At 42.7% G+C, this 18,837-nt stretch overlaps 1 protein-coding gene across 2 annotated transcripts in view; it reads right to left on the bottom strand.

Moving 5' to 3' along the window:
* Window positions 1-18,837, bottom strand: part of Ablim1 (actin binding LIM protein 1) — a 297,903-nt gene that overhangs the window by 215,315 nt on the left and 63,751 nt on the right. Inside the window, exon 1 of one of the 2 annotated variants that reach the window (XM_023715543.1) lies at window positions 4,955-5,079. The exons of the other annotated variant lie outside the window; for it this stretch is intronic. Coding sequence (XP_023571311.1) covers window positions 4,955-5,015 — 61 coding nt within the window. The 5' untranslated portion in view covers window positions 5,016-5,079. Of the gene's footprint in view, window positions 1-4,954; window positions 5,080-18,837 lie in introns of those variants that run through there. 2 annotated transcript variants of the gene reach the window in all.

Genomic DNA, 18,837 nt, shown 5'->3' on the forward strand with positions numbered 1-18,837 from the left:
CCTCCTCCTCTTCCTCTTCCTCCGCCTCCTCTTCCTTCTGGTTACTTTAATAAAACAATCAAGTAAAATCCAAAAGAAAGAAAGAGGGGCCAGCGAGATGGCTCAGTGGACTAAAGCACCTGCTTAGGCAACCTTATGCAGGTGTAGGAACTGTCATTCATCCCCAGCACCACAGGCCACACCAGCCCCACCCACAGGATGCACTGAGCCTGTGACAGAGTCTGAGAATGGTGGCACACGCCTGTAATCCCAGCACTGGAGGGCTGAGAGCAGGAGGATCACCCTGAGTCAGAGCTGCGTCGTGAGACCTGAAACAACCAAATACATTTAAAAAAAAAAAAAAGAAAGAAAGAAAGAAAGAAAGAGAAAGAAAGAAAGAAAGAAAGAAAGAAAGAAAAGAAGGAAGGAGGGAAGGAAGGAAGGAAGGAAAGAAAGAAAGAAAGAAAGAAAGAAAGAAAGAAAAAAAGAGAAGAGGATAAAGAAAAGCAGCAGCAACAGCAACGCACTTGTTAGACTCTAGGAAACCTGAAATCTTAGAATCTGGACATTTACTTAAAAACGAAAAACAAAAATCACCTGACTTGTGTCATAGGGAGTTTATTAGATCACTCTGGAGGAGTCTTAATTCTTCCCCCACACAGATCAAGTTAGAAATAGTTAAATATTTTAATCAGTTATCAGTTTATTCAACTATGAAAAGTAAAAAGGCACCAATTCCCATTTAGAAATACACAATCGGTACCCAAAGCGCCCTACTTTTGCTTATTTCCTGGACGGTCAGGCCTGCAAAGCTCTGCGGGCCTTCCTTCTTTCCGTTCTTAGGCTCCCGGTATGGGAGAAGACACAGTTAAGACTCCAAAGTAGAACTACACATTGCTTTGATGCAAGAAAGATAAATGAAGAAATAAAACTGATAAAATCACTTATTGCTTAGCTTTGTATGCCAGTTAAGGGACACTTTTACCTCTAATGCACTGTGTGAATTTTTCTCAATGAAATCTTGTTCTTGTATGACTCATATGAATGAATGAATGAATATGTAAGACACACACAAAAATAACCAAGGTAGAAACAAGGCTTTGAATTCCAAAGAGCTATTTAGCAATATAATCTGTAAGAATCAGAATTTTCAAATGAAACTATGATTGCTAATTATGTAACCCATTCATTATTCTGGGTGAGGTACGATGCCATGAGTTTTATAGATACTCTCATTTAATCCTCATAATCTTATAAAGCAGACAGTATTGATTGTTACCTCCACTTTATAGAGGCAGAAACTGAGGCTCAGATAAAATTAAGAAACGCCCATGGTTACAGAGCTGGTAGCTAGTAAAGCTGCAATTTGAAGCAAATCTCCACCCTTAGAGCTCAAGCACTGATCCATATTTTGTCTAAAGGGAACACAGTTTCCTTCTGCCAAGTCCATATCATGCACTTATAGAAGAAATAACTCTGAAAATCACAGAGAACAGTCATGTTAAAAATAGGTCCCCAATCCCTTGTTGTTCTGTAAGCGAGACAGGCAGAATAAGCTTCTGAGGATGAAAGGTACCCATGGTGGAGCCACACTGAGCAGATTGTGCCCCTTGTAACCGGAGGGGTCACCCAAATCCCAAGGAGCCCTAGGCCTCCCCTAGGCAGCTTTCTAACTTTGCAGGTGACCTCCTTCTTTTGTGTCTTTTGTCCTGCTGCTCACATTCTTCACGCTGCAGGTCTTTACATACTGTTTCTTGTTGCTTACCTGCCCAGCACATCTCTGGCCACACATGCCAGGAAGTCTTCCAAAATTCTGAATTCTAAATGACACAGATTCATTTGCACAACACTGGGCACAGCACAGTGCCAGGTGAAAGGTGTTTGGTGAGTTAATTATACAAAACAGAATGTTAAGGAATGACAAGTCCAGGAGAACTCTGTGACACATTGTGGGAAACCCTCCACGATGAGGATCCCAATTAAAGACTCATAATTAGAATGAAATAACTTTAAAATTTAAGAAAAGAGAGGAGGATAAAGACAGGAGCCTCAAAAAGGAAATGGCTGATTCAATTTACAAAGCTGTGCGCTTGGATGTTCACATAGCTAATAACATCCTATCTATGGAAAATGGGCGTGGTAGACTAGTTAAGTCAATAGAAAGTTGCTTCCACTGCACTAAACTGCTGACTGGATGCTCTGTGTAGCTCGTAGCACCTTGGGAGACTCAGGTTCACATATCAACATGAGATCTACTTCCAAGGCAAAGTGTTGTAAAGACAGAGGGGCCAAACTAGGCTTGGAGAGGTGCCATTCTTTATGGTCTTTAGGGGACCTCAGTAAATTCACAAGCTTTGGGTGTGGGTGGCCATCACTGGGGGGACACGAGACTCAGCTCTCCAATCCCTGCGTCCTGCTGACTGTGTCTTGGGAACCCAGGGCTCCGGGCTCCAGCTGCTGCCTGCCCCCACTCCTCAGGCATGTTCTGACCAACCCACTTGTCTGCAACTCTGGCAGAGCTCATCTGCAGTGGATCTATGACTGCTTCTTTTTTCTTTGAGACAAGGTCTAGCTGTACAGTTCAGGCTGGCCTTACACTCCCAGCATAGCCCAGGCTGGCCTCAGACACTTGGCGATCCTCCTGCCTTAGCCTCCCTAGTGCTAGGATTAGAGGCATGCACCACCACACCCGGCCTGCTTCTTAAAGCAGAAAAACCTGTCTAGCATTTCCATTCTCTCCCATGAAATGTAAATGGAATGCCAGTGAGCACATGGAATGTTTTTCCCTTTTAGGAATGAGTATTAGGGAAGTCTTGTTTCATTCCAATATTCCTAATTACTATCCTGGCTCTTGCCTCAACCTTTAAAGTATGTTAAAAATGGAGAGCTACATGTCAGCCGTTCCATTTTAATATAAAATAGAAGGACAAACATCTCAGATGCCTAAATTACTATTAATTGCATGTACACACTATCTCTAAGTAGATCCTTTAGAGCAGAAGGTTTTAAATCACTGCATCTAAGTCTTAAATCAACAGCCATTTAACTAGCTAAGGCTTTGAAGGTGTTCCAAGAGAAAGCACAAGGTGATCCACTCTTAGAGATGGAGAGACGGGTAAGGAGGCAGAAAGTTGGTCATCTTAAAACATCAGAAAGCTGCCTACTGAGAATAAGAAATTAAATGCAAGCAGGGTCAGATTTTGTCATTCCACATCCTTCCAAAGCATCCCTTCATTTAAAAAGTTAATTAGAATGCATTGCCAGTATTCACTAGGGAGAATAAGATTTTTTAAATGCAGAGTAGTGAAACCCCTTATGTTTCAAACATAAGGTATATCTGTTTTTAAGTCTCAAAATAATTTGCTGAATTCCAATTTAATTATGACTGAGATTCAAGTCAACGTTGGAGTGTTCTAGAGCTACATTTTCTATCTGTAGGTTCCAGCTGGCAGCAAGTGGAAGAAATCCAAATACCTTCAAAATAAACCATGGAGTAAAAAGGAAAAGAAGTAGTAAAAAGAAAAAAAATAGAGAACAGAAACACTTTCCCTTTCTGGTTTGCCCACTAAAATTACAATCAGATGGATGGCTTACTCTGTTCACTTATAATCTCTCTGTCATGTAAGATTTTCCAAAATCTCCCCTTTTTCCTGGAATTTAAAATAAAAATCCACTCTGTGCAGCGTGAGAATAGCATAGGACTTTAACTATATTTAAATATAGATATTGTGGCATTCTAATTTTATCACCAAGACTTTTTTCACCTAGGAAAGTTATATAGGATTATAGTTTTATTACTCAAAATTTCAGTAACACATTAATGTAACCTAATGAATATGCAGTGTTCTACATATTTAGAGTATTATTAAAATTTAGAGTCTGTCTTTGAGAAGGGCCCAGAGAGAGTCAAAGAATCTTCTGTAAACATCAGGTGACATTACACTTTAGGAAGAGCAGGGGAGGAAAGATTTGAGACAGAGATCTTGGCCTACTGCCCACTTTCAGTTTTATTATTCTGATATTTGTCAACTTATGTCTCCCCAGTAAATGTCTAAGGCAGATCAATAAGGAATATGAGACCACATTGCTGGACCTCTAAATTGGAATTGTCTTTCGAAATAATGTTCGTTTACAAGAGAAAATCTTAGGCACAAGAAGCCACCATGAATTATGCATGAGCTGCCGTGTGCCAGCCTTCATTCTTCCATACCTCTTGACAAGCAGGTACATGTGAAGCTCAGCTAACCCAGGCTCCCTGTCCTCCAGGTGCTGGGGTGGGAGCAAAGCCCAGTCTCCGGTGGTGCTGGGTGGGGATCAGAAGTGAAAGAAGGAGGGGCCAGAGCCCCTCTGCCTGCTGTGGGGTGACCCACTGCTCTGCTCTCCAGAAACCAAAGTAAGGCACCCGCTCTGGTCGTAGAATCAGCAGTGATCGCCACAGTCTGGGATTCGGGGAACAGCTGGAGAGGTTGGGTCAGGCTGCCTCTGAGGCTGTCTGGCGAATGTGGGGTGTTGGCTGCAGCCCCTGAGGATGCTGAGCAGGATAGGCTGGTTGCTCCTGAAGCCAGCCCCACCAGGGAAGGACTGCTCCCCTAAACACAAGCGAGCATTCTAGGGGTGTCATCTGAACTCAAACAAAACACCCAGAAAGGCAACCACAAGTGTTCACCTGCAGTCACTGAGGCTGTCATTTAAAGTACCCGGCAGAACTGACCAACCAATTGTTGTTGGTTACAATAAGCTGGCTTCCTCGTATGAAGCAGTCATATCAATTTTAACATCCCACTGAAGTAATGATGTATGCAAATATGCTGATACATAGGGTAGGCGCTTTCAACAAGAACATAGATAATCAAATTAACACAACCAGAGTGAGACCACTTCAATTGAATAGGAAAGCCCAATGTTCTTCCTCATTTTTAGAGACCTGCCTACCCCAGAGAGTGTGTATGCCAAGTGTATGAAAAGAACAGCCAACCTTTGTAGTCTTCAGTGCCACAATGGGGGTCCGTAAGCTCAGTCATGTCCAGGTTGTCCATTGCACCAGCTCTAGGATTTCAACTTTTCTTCCCCAGTGGCTGGCACAGAGGCCTGCATCCACTCCTCAGTGGGAAAGTGTCTTGGCTCTCCTCCCAGGGAGTTTGTGGACTGAGTTAGGCTTAGGGAGGGGTGTGTCACTGGTGGGTGTGCCACGGCCCCCGCAGGAAGAACAAGGCGTTTCCGTGTGGTTCCAGCTCCTTCCTCGCCTACAGAATCCTTGTCCCCTTCCCCTGACCACACCTCCTCCAATTCTAAAGACTCTTGGGGGCCGCAAATTATACAGTGACTTGTTCTTGCCTTGTGGACTGGTTGTGGAATGCGGAAAGCTCACTTCCTCTTGTCAATGAGGTCTGCTGAGGACAACCCAGGGAGACCAGTGCCCAGGTGTGGGATGGCTCTCCCTTCCTCGATGATGCTGAACTTGCCCACTCGACCACTGCTTCTCTGCTGTTCTAGGAAAGCACTATGTCCTCCCCCTGCACAAGCTAAATACAAGGCTGTCTTGCTGGGGATTCTGGGCCTTTTGTTCCCTGAGAGCATTTGGACATCCTGGAGCCCCGCTACACCCCTCTATTTTGTCTTTTGCTCTTTCCTCCTTTCCTATTGTGTGCTGTAACTCGGGCAGGAGACTGGGGACTCACTGCAGGCATCCTTGCTAACTGGCACCTTGGAAAAGGTCTCAGATAAAAGACCACTTGTAAGAGCGCATGGGTTCCCTGATACCAGTTACAAAACACGGATAGCTATTTCTGGGAAGCTGCTGGTAAGACACATCAAGCCTGTTGCTGGGATTTTCCTGCAGTCTGCACAATCCAAAACCTAGATTTTTGTCCACTGTAATACCACAATAACTGAAACACAAAGAAAGAGAAGGATTGATTTTCTTACCTTCCTGCCTTTCCTTTTTCCTTACTGATTATCATTTCAAACAAATGTATTTTTCTAAAACTAGCTTTTACAAAATGATATATCTTAGAGCAACTTTCTGGATTTTTTTTTTCTCTGTCAGCCTGAATACTCATCATGGTTTCAGAAATTGTTCCCTAACAGAATGCGTGTGAGACAAAGTGTGGACTTCAAGTGACTTTATAGTAGGTACACACTGGCCGAAAACAATGATCTCATCCGGAAGGAAGGGCTCAGGAAAGAGACATTTTTTCCCCTTTACTCAGTAATGTCCTGACACTGGGTTGGATAATCCTCTACCCATAATACAACTCTTTTTGCAGATATTCTTGAACATAGGGATTTTTGCATATAGGAAAAATTACAATAACATGGTTTAAATGGCCAGAGATGCTTAGGATAAATGTCCTCAGCTTTAGACCCATATTAGCTAAAAGGCAGGAAAAAAATTGGCATAATTGTTTTTAAGTGTGAGGTAGATTGCTGAAGTCCTCAGTAAGGTCACAACCACTGGCACCCAGCCTGATGTATTAATTTAGGACACAGCCCATGGTCTACCTCTGAAATAAAAGACTACTTCAAACACATGAGTAAATGCAGGCTGGGATTATATTCCTGACTTCCCCTCTTGCTATCTACAGAGTTCATCCCCCCCAAAAAAAAAAAAATTATATATACTTTAGGAAAAGAAAAGCAGTATAATGTGTTTTCAACAGCTATTGTTACTTTGTATGGAGGACCCTAGCGGATGTCATACATCCTGGAAAACCCACTACACTGCCAGCCCTTAGAAAAGAAATTGAAAATGCATGTCTGGAAGCCAGCGGCCACCACTTCAAGCACCTCTTGTCATTGTACAGGCCAAAGGTAACTTGTCTTCAACTCATGATTGCTCAATACCTTTAGGACTAAAATATTTGCACATGTTTTTCTTTTCCTGAAGTGTGTATGCACCTTGTTGGAGGAATGTGGCTCTGGCAGACAGCCGTGCCACAGGTGCTCCATGCTCTAGTCCCTCCTTAATCCAGGTCCCCTGCCTGGAACACGGTGCCTCTGATAACATCCTCCTGACTTGGCAACAGCGCCAGGCACTGGACAAAGGATCGTGACTGGATCACTCATTGATAAAATGCTTGGCGTCTGCAGAGCTGTCATGCGGCAGCTGGGGCCAGCGGGCCAGTCGCGCTCAGTGAAATCTGATTACGCCCAATGCCCGGCATTCTCATGGCGGTGAGTCCATATTTTAACCCTCGTGTTCTACTTTCCTGCCAGTGTCTTGGAATTTTTGCCAGAAGAATTGAACAAGGCTTTATTAGGTGCACTTTAAAATCTTGTTGGCCTTCATTTAAAATATAAGAGGCTAGTTTTTCTTACCCCCTTAAGTCTAAAGTATTATTCTTATTAATTTTAAATACAAGGTACCAGGCTAAAATAGAGTCTTGGAAAAAAAGGGGAGAGCGACCCAACATTCAAACTTTCTGAAGAGTTCAACAATAAAGTATTTTCGTCATAATTATAATCCTCTGATGTGACTTCTGTGAGTTGAATCAGATAATTTGATTGGCAATTTATTAGAATCAGGAAGCTAACTATTTGCTACTCTCCTATTATCTTATTTCCAAATTTTCTTTTATTTTTCTCTTTAAAATATTTTTTTTTAAAAAAGAAGCCAACTACTTAGAAATTGCTTACAACACACAGTAATTAAATGGCAGCAGTGCTTTTTAGAGTATCATTCAAAGTCAAAGGCCCTGCGGCGTGGTCCTCGCCTCACGCAGCTGCTGTCCGCAACGTGGAGAAGAAGCCCTTCCAGCCTGTGCTCCCACTCTGCAGGAGAGCGATGCTCAGCCCGCGAAGCCCGCGCACCGGGCGCTGCAAACCGCGCATTCACCTGTACTTTCAAAATCCTTAACTAAATCGTGTTAACCAGGTTTGTTTTGTCTTGCTTTGCTTCGCTTTGCTTTGGCAGTACCAGAGACCCTAGGCTGGGCCCCCATACGTGCTGAGCAACTGCTTTCCCACTGAGCTACATCCCTAGCCCTGAATGGGTTTTATTTTGTTTTCAACCTCTGGACTTAGCACATAATAATATGCAGGCACGCTGTGTAGCTAAGAGATAAAGAAGAAGCCTTTTCTAAATTAATTAGACCAAGGAAGCCCCATTCCAGCATGACTATAAACTATAAAACAGAGTTTGGCAATCCCTGCTCTCAAAAAGTAGAAAGGTAACAAGGATTTTAGAGATTTACAAAGTATAAGTCAGACAATGGAGCTTGAACGATGAGAGGTCCTAAAGCCAAAAGGACTGATGGACTTGCCCAAGAGTGTCTGAGGACAACTCCTCTTCCTGCGACACCAGGTTTTGCTGTCCCAGTGGCTGCGATGGGCCACAGCGCCTGGCTCTGTCTGCAGGCAAGGTGCAGCCCGAGCTGATGCTGTGCTGCCCTGGGACACAGGCAGACAGAGCACCTGACAACCGCTCACGTTCAAAGCCCTTCCTGGGTCTGCTTTGCAATTACAGATGAAGAGCTGAAGCTTATCGGAATGTAATTCATGACAGGCCGTGAGTGAAAATGGCAGATAGCAGTGACGGAACAGTCACAGGGCCCTGGCCTCATCTTTTAGGCAAAGTGAATGAGAGAAACTTGAAGCAAATTGAATTCCCTAAGAAAAATGATTCCACTGGGAAAGATGAAAACTAAATTTCTTAAAAGGTCGTATATTCAATAAGGAAGAATAACCTAAACCTTATCCAGAAATTCACAGGAAAACGTTAAGCACAGATGTGTCATTTCCCTTTAACTCATGTCGCAATGATCCTTCTTCATAAACCAGGTAACCAGCCCCCACCACAGACAAGCCAAGGGGCAGTTACAAGAATTAAAGGGCCCTGCAGTCTGCCCACATTTAAACAGAAAGTGTAGAGGAGAAACAGTCCTTGTAGCACACAGGTATGTCTCTGCTGCTAGACCCAGGTCCTGCTGAATGAGTTCCATGTGGGTCCCATGAAATTGTTTTTGTGGCTGGCAAACAGATTGTATGGACAATTTTAAGATAGCAGCTTCCCATATGTGGTCACCATATATCTCAGCTTCCTAAGCTGTGAGAACAATGGCCCCATTATTATTCATATTTATTGAGGGATGACTCTGTAGATGCCCTCTGTGATTCTCTCCTCCCTCCCCTCCTCTCCCCTCTCCTCCCCCTCTCCTTCCACCCTTCCCCTCTCCCTTCCCCTCTCTCCCTTCCTTTCTTCTTTCTTTCATGCTTGCACACTCACGCTAAGCACATACTCCACCACTCACCACTGAGCTCCACCCCAGCCCACCCCAATTTCTTAAGACTCTCTGAGGCAGGTACCAGTATCATCTCCACTTTAAAGATGAGGTCACTGAAAAGTTCAATTGCCCAAGGTCACCCACTGCACTGACAAGGAATTGAACACAAGGAGTCACAATCAAAGAGGATGCCCTGGCTGCTGAGTCTACTCCAACTATATTAAACAGCCCAGGGGAGAGGCATTAAATTAGAGAAGCTAAAACCTTTTCTACACCTGAAATAATGTTGGGGTGACATAAGAACTAATTTGGCACCACAGAAAGCATTTATTCACAGGCTATTCATACTTTTTGTAAAATATCTAAGTACTAAAAACTGTGTGGAAGAGGTGGTTCATATTATTGGTATTTTCAAAATTATTTTTCGGAGTCACATTCTATTTCCATGAGATTCTCCCGAATGAATCTCACTCACAGAAGCAGTCCTTGTCTCTGCCAAGGCTAGGCGACCAGGGGACCACATAGCACAGTGCGTCTCTCTCCTCATGACCACAGTGCAGAGTGTCCAAGCAGAAGCTGCCATTCAACACTGGCCACAAGGACGAGGCAGAAGACCCGATTCTCATGAGAGATCCTGGACAAATCACCAAATGGTCTTCCAGATCTGCACCATGGGCCATTAAAACCTGCTTTATCTACCTTAGAACAGTTTAGAGAGGACGAAGTCCTCCCTTCATTTCTGTCAGTTCTCTGTCTCTTTCTCTCTCTAGCAGTATTTACTCAATAAGATCAAATTCCAGAATATAGGAACTGAACTCTGTATATTAAACAGTGAGTTTCCTGGGGAAAGATTGAGGGACACGTGAGGCTCCATCCCTCAATCATGTATATCCAAATCACAAGTCACTGCTTGACACCATCCCTTAACATCTGCCTCTGCAACCCCAAAATAGGGCTGGTAATCTGTTCTGAATGTCTACTCTGCACAGGCCCTGTGAGCATTTCCTGTACTTCTCAACCATTCCTCATGACAATCTTAGGAAGTGAGATGATCATTAATCCCTCGACACAGAAAACAGCTTAAAGAGAAAGCAATCTTTCTCAAGGCCAGAGCTCACGGCAGAGGAACAGGGACTTGAACTTAGACTGGTAGGTCTTGATCATTGAGCCACAGTGAGATCTGACCAAAAGGTTCCCCGCGACCTTCTCATCGCTGCCTCGCCAGGGGCCCAAAGTGGCGGAGCCAACTGCCCATGAACTGGAGCCTCCACAACTGTGAGTCAAGGTAGACTTTTATCTTTATACGTTATCTCAGGAATTCTGTGATAGCAACGCAAAACTCACTGATACAGTTTGCATTCCTGATACATATCACAGTTACTGGCTGCTAGAAAGTGGGCTTAATGTGTCACAAAATGTGATGAAAATCAAAATAGGGATAATAAAACGTAGCAAGCAAGGTGCACTATGCCAGGGTCTGTGATTTACCAAGGGAGTCTTTTAAGTACACAGACTCCTAAAATGGCCCTGGTTTGACACACACCTCTTGAGTGATCTAAGCAAGTTGTTTTACTTCTTTGTGCCTCAGCCTTCTCACCTGTGAGATGGGAATATTTAGGGCACCTACCTCACTTGGGTGTTGTGAGAATTTAGTAAGCTCTTCTGTTACATAGCAGCATCTGTAGAAATATCAGCCGTCGCGGTTGTTACTCTTTTTTGGTTTTTGATATTATTAAGTACTTAGCCAAAGCCAGTAGCAATAAAGGAGCAAGAATACAGCCACTTTTAAATTTTTGTGACCTTTAATATAAATCAATAGAGTGTAAAAACTGGTTCAGAACCGTGGAATTTACAAATAAATCTGGATCACACATAGTTAGCTCTACCATCTACTCCACGGCCTGGTACTCAAAACCCAGACCCAGAGCTGGGTGCTTGTTAGAACACAGAATCTTGGTGCTTTCCCTTTGGCCCCCACACAGAATTGGAATCTGCATTTTAACACGATCCCTGTGGGACTTACATACGTATAAAAGTGGGAGAAGTTCTTGATGATAGATACTGAGAGCTTAGACAGAACAAGTTGTGTCTGCATATATTAACCTAAATCTATACCCCTTCCCACTAACTCCCATGCCAAGTGGCTTTAACTGCCAAGGGTCTTCAAGCAAAGGTTCCTTTCATGGGATAGAACAGTGGTAGAGAACCTATGACACGTGTGCCACTGCTGGCTATCTGTCATCGCTGACAGCTCTAAAAGGTTTGCCATCGCTGGGATAGAATAATACTTAAATGCAGACATGATATCCTGTCCAAACACTATTAGTACAAATCTTTCTTCTCATTGAATTCAGAGAAAGTAGCTGTATATCTATCCTAAATATTTTGTATATAGGTACAAAATGGTCCTCCCTTTGTATCCCCCCCCCTTTTTTTTGTTTAGTTTTGTCAGAGATGGGTATTCCATTGGCATTTAAATATTGTAGGTGCATGAATTCAGCAAAATAATCCAATATAGTCCAGTAGTCCATCATAGTAGTGGGTTCTCTGCATGACTGGCAATGTTAGAAGTTGTTGACTTGAGCCTTTTACAGCTCAGCATATTAATATGGCTTTTTTTATACCTCGTTGGGAGGTACCAGGAATCCAATTCAGCACCTCACATTTGCCAGGCAGGCGTTGTTCCAGGGAGTTAGACCCTCAGCCCCGTATAGTTACGAAAAATTAGGAGTTGATTTTGGGATCACCAGTAGGTAAGTGCTTCATTTGATATTTTGATAAATGTGAATGTTAAGTTCTAATTGATTTTCCAAGTGTTACTGATCGGATCATCCTTAGTTCTCTGTCACTTATCAACTTAAAATGCTTATCATTATGAACCAAATCCTTTCATATTCTTATAAAAAAGAGTAATATTTAAAAGGAGCGTCAGTAGCTACAACCTGTTAGTAACACCAATGATTTAAAAAATGCTACAGTAATGACTATCATTGGTAGCTAATATTTGCTGAGCTTTAAAATATTTACAGCTGAATGCCTTGCGTTTCCGTACCTCCTCACTTAAGGGTCCCACCCTGCTGTGAGTGGCTGGCACCACCTACTTTATAGATGAGGGAACTGACGCTAGGAAATGCTGCCTCACTTGCTCAAGGCCAAGTGGATGGGAAGAGAGGAGCTTCTGGAGTCCACCTTCTATAAACTCAAATGGACATCAGACCTTACTCCCTCTTTTGCATATGGAAGAGCGAATACATGAAATAAAGTCACCATCCTGAGACTTACTTCCGAGCTGAGTCTGTTATAAAACAAATGTTCCATTATAATAATGTCCATGATAATGCAGTGGTATCAAAGAGAAGAGGGAGAATTCACAACAGAAAGAAGGGGCTACTGTGCAAGAAGTTTGGCACACCTAGGTGTGGTGGCATATGCTTGTGAAATCCAGCATTTGGGAGGCTGAGGCAGGAGGGTTGTGGCAAGTTCAAGGCCAGCCTGGGCTACAAAGTGAGTTCAAAACCAATTTAGACTACATAGTGAGACCCTGGCCCAAAAGAAGAAGGCTGGCCAAATAGCTCAGTGGTTTAAAGTGCCTGCAAGCAGGTGCAGGGGCTGGGGGTTCGATCCCTGGACCTGCTGTGCTGGCCCCATGCCTGGGGTGCACTGAACTGGCAATTGAGACTGGGCATGGTGGTGCACACCTGTAATCCCAGCTCTTGGGAGGCTGTAAACAGGCAGATCACTACAAGTCTGATCTAGTAGTGAGACCCTGAATGCACTGTAGACCCTTCCCTAAAATATATATATATATGAAGGAGGTACAGGTGGAGGTAGAGGAGGAGGAGGAAGAAGAAGAGGAGAAGGAAGAGGAGGAGGAGGAGGAGGAGGAGGAGGAGGAGAAAAGAATATTTTGCACAATTTAACCAAGGGCTTTCAATCTCTGGACTGAAGAACTTCTTAAGATGTTAGATTTGCTGGTAATCCAGAAATCCCTCATTTTTACTGCCTTGGCACCACTGCATATAGTAACCGGCTCTTATCAACATGTCCCAGCTAACATCCTACATAATATTATTCTTATAAACTTAAGAATTCTTCTGATCTGGGAGACCTCAAAGTTAGGACTTTTCTTTGCACACCTGAGGCCACTCACGGTGGCTCTGCAGCTGTCATCATGCCACGGAATGAAAATATTGAATTACACCATAAACGCTATGGGTACCACTTGGATTACCATGAGAAAAAGAGAAAGAAGGAAAGTCGAGAGGGGCTGGTGAGATGGCTCAGTGGTCTAAAGCACCTACTTAGAACAAGCTTAGCAAAGCAAAGCACAGGGACCGCGGTTCAATCCCCCAGCACCACATGCCAGCCAGCCCTGCCCCCTGGTGGGCTGAGCTGGCCACACACACACACACACACACACACATAAATAAATAAATAAATAAAAATTTTAAAAAGAAAAGAAAGTCGAGAGACTCATGAGCATTCAAAGAAGGAAAAAAAAACAAAGATTGGCCTGAAGGCGAATCTCTACCACAAACAGCACCATGCGGAGAAAATACAAATGAAGAAGACTATCAAGATGCATGAAAAGAGAAACACCAAACCAAAGAATGATGAAAAGACTCTACAGGGAGCAGGACCTGCCTACCTGCTGGGCAGAGAGGGACAGTCTCGTGCAAAAGTGATTAAACAAAAACGAAAAGAAAATGGGAAGTTCCTCTGCCTAAAGTTTGTGCCCAAGGAGAAACGGAAGTATTAAAAGTTATTCAAACTGGAAAGAGAAAAAAAAAAAGGCATTCTCAATAAAATTAATAAAATAAATAAATATAATTAAAAAAGAAGGCATTGAAAAGGATGGTTTCTAAAGTCTACTTTGTTGGAGATGGCTTTACAAGAAAACCACCTAAATATGAAGATTCATTAGGCCAATGGGCTTACACTTTAAGAAGGCCCATGTAGCACATCCTGAACGGAAAGCCACCCTTTGCCTGCCAATACTTGGTGTGAAAAAGAATCCTTCATCGCCACTGTATACAACTTTGGGTGTTATTACCAAAGGAACAGTGATTGAGGTGAACATGAGCAAGTTGGGCCTTGTGACGCAAGGAGGCAAGGTTATTTAGGGTAAATATGCCCAGACAACCAACAATCCTGAAAATGATGGACGCATCAATGCAGTCTTACTAGTTTGACAGATGTTCCATACAATAACTTTCTATATTTATTGAAGACTACAAACCAATCAGGAAAACCAAAACTTGAATACTGCTGAACAACTCTCATGACTGCATTCATTAAGAAAACTATTTATTAAATTATAAAAACATTAAAATGGCCCAATTTTTCAAGTGGGTCTTTTATTAGGGGTCTGCGAAGGGCTTATGTGTTAGTGTGATTGAACCATTTGAAAAAGTAAACCTAAGTCTTTCCATTAAAGAGCAGGCACTCAGCAACACAGATCTCTCACTCCTAAAAAGCCACCAGTATTTAAAGTTAGTGAAACTTAATTTAGGGGTCTAGGGCTAGGAAATCTCCTGAAGTTATTCTACCTCATCATTTATTATTAGTCCTAAAAAAAAAGTAATGTTTAAGTCTATTTTTAAATAGTCTATTTATAATATTGAAGAATGGTATTAGAAGTTTATTTAGATAATTCCAATTTAGTTGTACTGATGCCCTGAAAAGAAACTTTATTTGCAGTTAAATAAGATAAGAAGGTTATATTGCAGTAGATTGAGCTCCATAGAGGCAGCCCTGGGGCAAGTGAGAGCCGGCCGGGCACTAGGTGACTTTGTACTTTGCTGAGGAAAACAAGCAACTTGAGCAAAGGAGATCCTAAGAAGTCGAGAGGCAAGATGTCATCATATGCATTCTTTGTGCAAACTTGCCGAGAGGAGCACAAGAAGAAGCACCTAGGTGCTTCCGTTAACTTCTCAGAGTTTTCTAAGAAGTGCTCAGAGAGGTGGAAGACCATGTCTGCTAAAGAAAAAGGAAAATTTGAAGATATGGCAAAGGCGGACAAGGCTCGTTATGAAAGAGAAATGAAAACTTGTATTCCTCCTAAAGGAGAAACAAAAAAGAAGTTCAAGGATACCACTGCGCCCAAGAGGCCTCCTTCGGGCTTCTTCTTATTCTGCTCTGAGTATTGCCCAAAAATCAAAGGAGAACATCCTGGCCTCTCCATTGGTGATGTCACAAAGAAACTTGGAGCAATGTGGAATAACACTGCAGCAGATGACAAGCAGTCCTACGAGAAGAAGGCTGCCAAGCTGAAGAAGTACGAGAAGGACATCGCTGCCTACTGGACAAAGGAGAACCTGATGCAGCAAAAAAGGGAGTCATCAGGGCCGGGAAAAGCAAGAAAAAGAAAGAAGAGGAGGAAGATGAGGATGAAGAGGAGGAAGAAGAAGAGGATGAGGAGGATGAAGAAGAGGATGACGATGAATAAGCTGGTTCTAGCGCAGTTTTTCTTTCTTGTCTATAAAGCACTTAACCCCCTGTACACAACTCATTCCTTTTGAAGAAAAAAAAAATGAAATGTGAGGCTGTGCAAGATTTATTTTTAAACTGTACAGTGTCTTCTTTTTTGTATAGTGAACACACTACTGAATGTGTCTTTAGCTAGCCCTGTCCTGGTGGTATTTTCAGTAGCCACTAACCTTGCCTGGTACAGTACGGGGGTTGTAAATTGGCGTGGAAATGTAAAGCAGGGTCTTGTTGGTGCACAGCACAAATTAGTTATATATGGGGATGGTAGATTTTCATCTTCAGTTGTCTCTGATGCAGCTTATATAAAAAAATTGTTGCTCTGTTAACTGAATACCACTCTGCAAAAGTTGTCACTGTGTTGTTGACATTCTGAATGCTTCTGAGTAGACACAATTTTTTATTAGTACTGTCCTTTTCATAGGTCTGAAAATGCTTCTCAAAAGGAAGCTAGTCGTTTGCTTTTGCCCATTTTTAATCACATGAATTATTAGTGTTTATCTTTTCATATAGTTGGCGGATACCAAGCTTCTGTCTGCACACCCTGCATATCGTGATGGGGTAATAAAAGTCAAGTTGAGAACATTTTCATCCATAAAAATATATATAAGAAGGTTATATGTTGGTGTGCATCTCAAGTTTTGTGATCTGAATTAAATGGTCATCGCTTGGGAAAAACAAAGAACTCTCCTAATTACATCTTCCTTGTCTATTCATGTTTCACCACTGCATCATTCAGAGCTTGGCAAGATAGGTAAAACTCTTTCCTTGATATTCCCAGTATCTGTAGATAGTCCAAAACAAAAAAAATAGATTTTAGAATCTGTGACTGAGGGCTCTTCCCCAGGTCCCATTGAATACCTTCCTCTTTCTCCTTCTTGGCAGAGGGCAGGTCTGGAAGAATCCTAATCCGGTCCAAGCTGCTGTATCAGTTTACCAGGGCTGCTGAAACAAAACACAACAGACCAGCTGGCTAAAGCCACAGAAATGTATTACCTTACAATTGTGGAGGCTGCAAGACTAAGATGAGGAAGTTGGTAAACTTTTTTTCTTCCAAGACCTCTGTCCTTGCCTTGAGATGACCACGGTTGCCCTGTGTAACCCATGACGTCACTCACTGCCTACACACCTGAGGTCCCTGCCTGTGTGTGTGTGTGTAAGTTAGCGCTCGTGCGTGTGTGTATGCGTTCAGATTCACCAGTCGTGTTAGCTTAGGGCTTACCCTAATGAACGTCGTTTAATTAAATTCCCTCTTCTAGGCCTTATCTCCAAATACAGACAGATCCAGAGACATCAGGAGTTAAGGCTTCAACATATGAACTTGTTGGGGGTGGGGAGGACACGACTCAACTCATAACAGATGCTTAATGGAGTTTTAATCCATTATTATAAAATTGCAAGTTTCTGCCATGGCCTTCTGCTCTAGCTTGGGTTCAGTAAGAACATGAAGTCAGAATAATCCATATTTTTAGACTCCTAACTCAGAACACTCTGGAGAAGGAAAGAGAAGGGAGTTCCAATGTAAAATCCATTCCTCCCCTTTTCTCTTCTGCCTGTGGGGTAGGTGCAAAACAATTCTCAGCCTCCCTGTACATCAACACAACCCATCTCGTACCCACCCTCCAAATCACAGCTTATATAAGCCACTCCGAAAAGGGTTTTTAAAAAATTTAAGTGGCACTTATAAAACAGTCTGAGTCAGAGGCAGGAACTGTTGCTAAAAAAGTCCAAGCTCAAATAAAGAACTGGAGTGTGGAAGGCCAGAGGCCCTTCCGCAGCGAGGCACATGAGGCTACTTATACCAGCCAGGGCTTGTGGTAGGTTTCCCACAGAGCAGCAGGAGGAGGAGACAGCTCCGCTCAGCCTAGAGCAGCAGCCCCGGGCAAGCCAGCCGGCCAGGGTGAGGAGTGCAGGAGAACCCGCCAGAAGGTGCTCGCTTTGCAAGACCCGTAAAGAGGGCTTCTAAAAACGTGCCAGACATCCTGTATCAATAAGCCTCAACACCACGACACAGCACGAACGGGAAGACTAATGCGGGAGTGGTATTTACTATTAAAGAGAACTCCCCCCCATTAGTCACCTTCATAAAGCCATTAATTTAAATAGTCCTAATTTGTCTTCTGTTGGGGTATTAATCTGTTTTCTGTTTCTGTAACAAAATATCGAAGACTACATACTTCATGAAGAGTTTTATTTACCTCACAGTTTTGGAGACTGAAAGTTCAATATTGAGCAGAATTATCTGCCCCACCATGGGAGAGAATTTTACAGTGGGTGGCATCAGATTAGCAGGAAACCATATAAAAAAGATGACACGTGAGACAGAAAGCCAGAGCGATGCAAGGGACAGGCTCAATCATCAGCCTCGTGGAAATGATGGCAATGCCGTGGCCTGACCACCTCCCACTATGTCCTGCCTTTCAAAGTCCCCCTCATCCAACATCGCAATGCGCAGGACCCAGCATCCAGCCCACAAGCCTTGGGAGGACACACTCAACTCACACCCAAACCACAGTTACTGACTCTAGGTTGTAGACATTAACCTATAATAAAAATGAACATAGGAAAGAAGACCTAAAATATGTTAATTTGGACAATGAAAAAGTAAGGTGTAGCTCACAGCATCTAAAAAGTAGGAAAAAAGAAATTATGTAAATGGGTTATAATTTTCTCACTTTATGTAAAAGGGACTCAGGAAGTATTATCGACAATCAAACAGAATTGTAACATATTATTTAGGGTTATAAATTAATTTTATGCCAATAGTAGATTTTTAAAACTGCAGTTAGTACTGTATTAGCAGTTAGTACTAAAATATTTAAGAGACATTGCTGAAAGAAATACAAACACAAACATATTACTTATATTCAAGTTTTACCCTCCAGAAGTAAAATATAATTTAAAATGGTAATGTCCACCATAAAAGGGCACAGAAGGGACACTTGAGCTGACAAAACTCTTCTGTATCTTGACTGAACCAGTGTCAGAATACTGGCTGGAGTCTTGTCCACAGCATTGTAAGATGTGGCCCTGTTCCCTGCAAAATTAGCTCAAAATGTCCATTTAGTTTCTTTTTCTTTTCTTTCTTTCTTTTTTTTTTTTTGTTGGGGGGGGGGTGCAGAACCGAGGATTGAACTCAGGCCCTTGTGCT

The sequence above is a fragment of the Octodon degus genome, unplaced genomic scaffold (genome assembly GCF_000260255.1).
Source record: "Octodon degus isolate 3935 unplaced genomic scaffold, OctDeg1.0 scaffold00042, whole genome shotgun sequence".
Taxonomy (NCBI): domain Eukaryota; kingdom Metazoa; phylum Chordata; class Mammalia; order Rodentia; family Octodontidae; genus Octodon; species Octodon degus.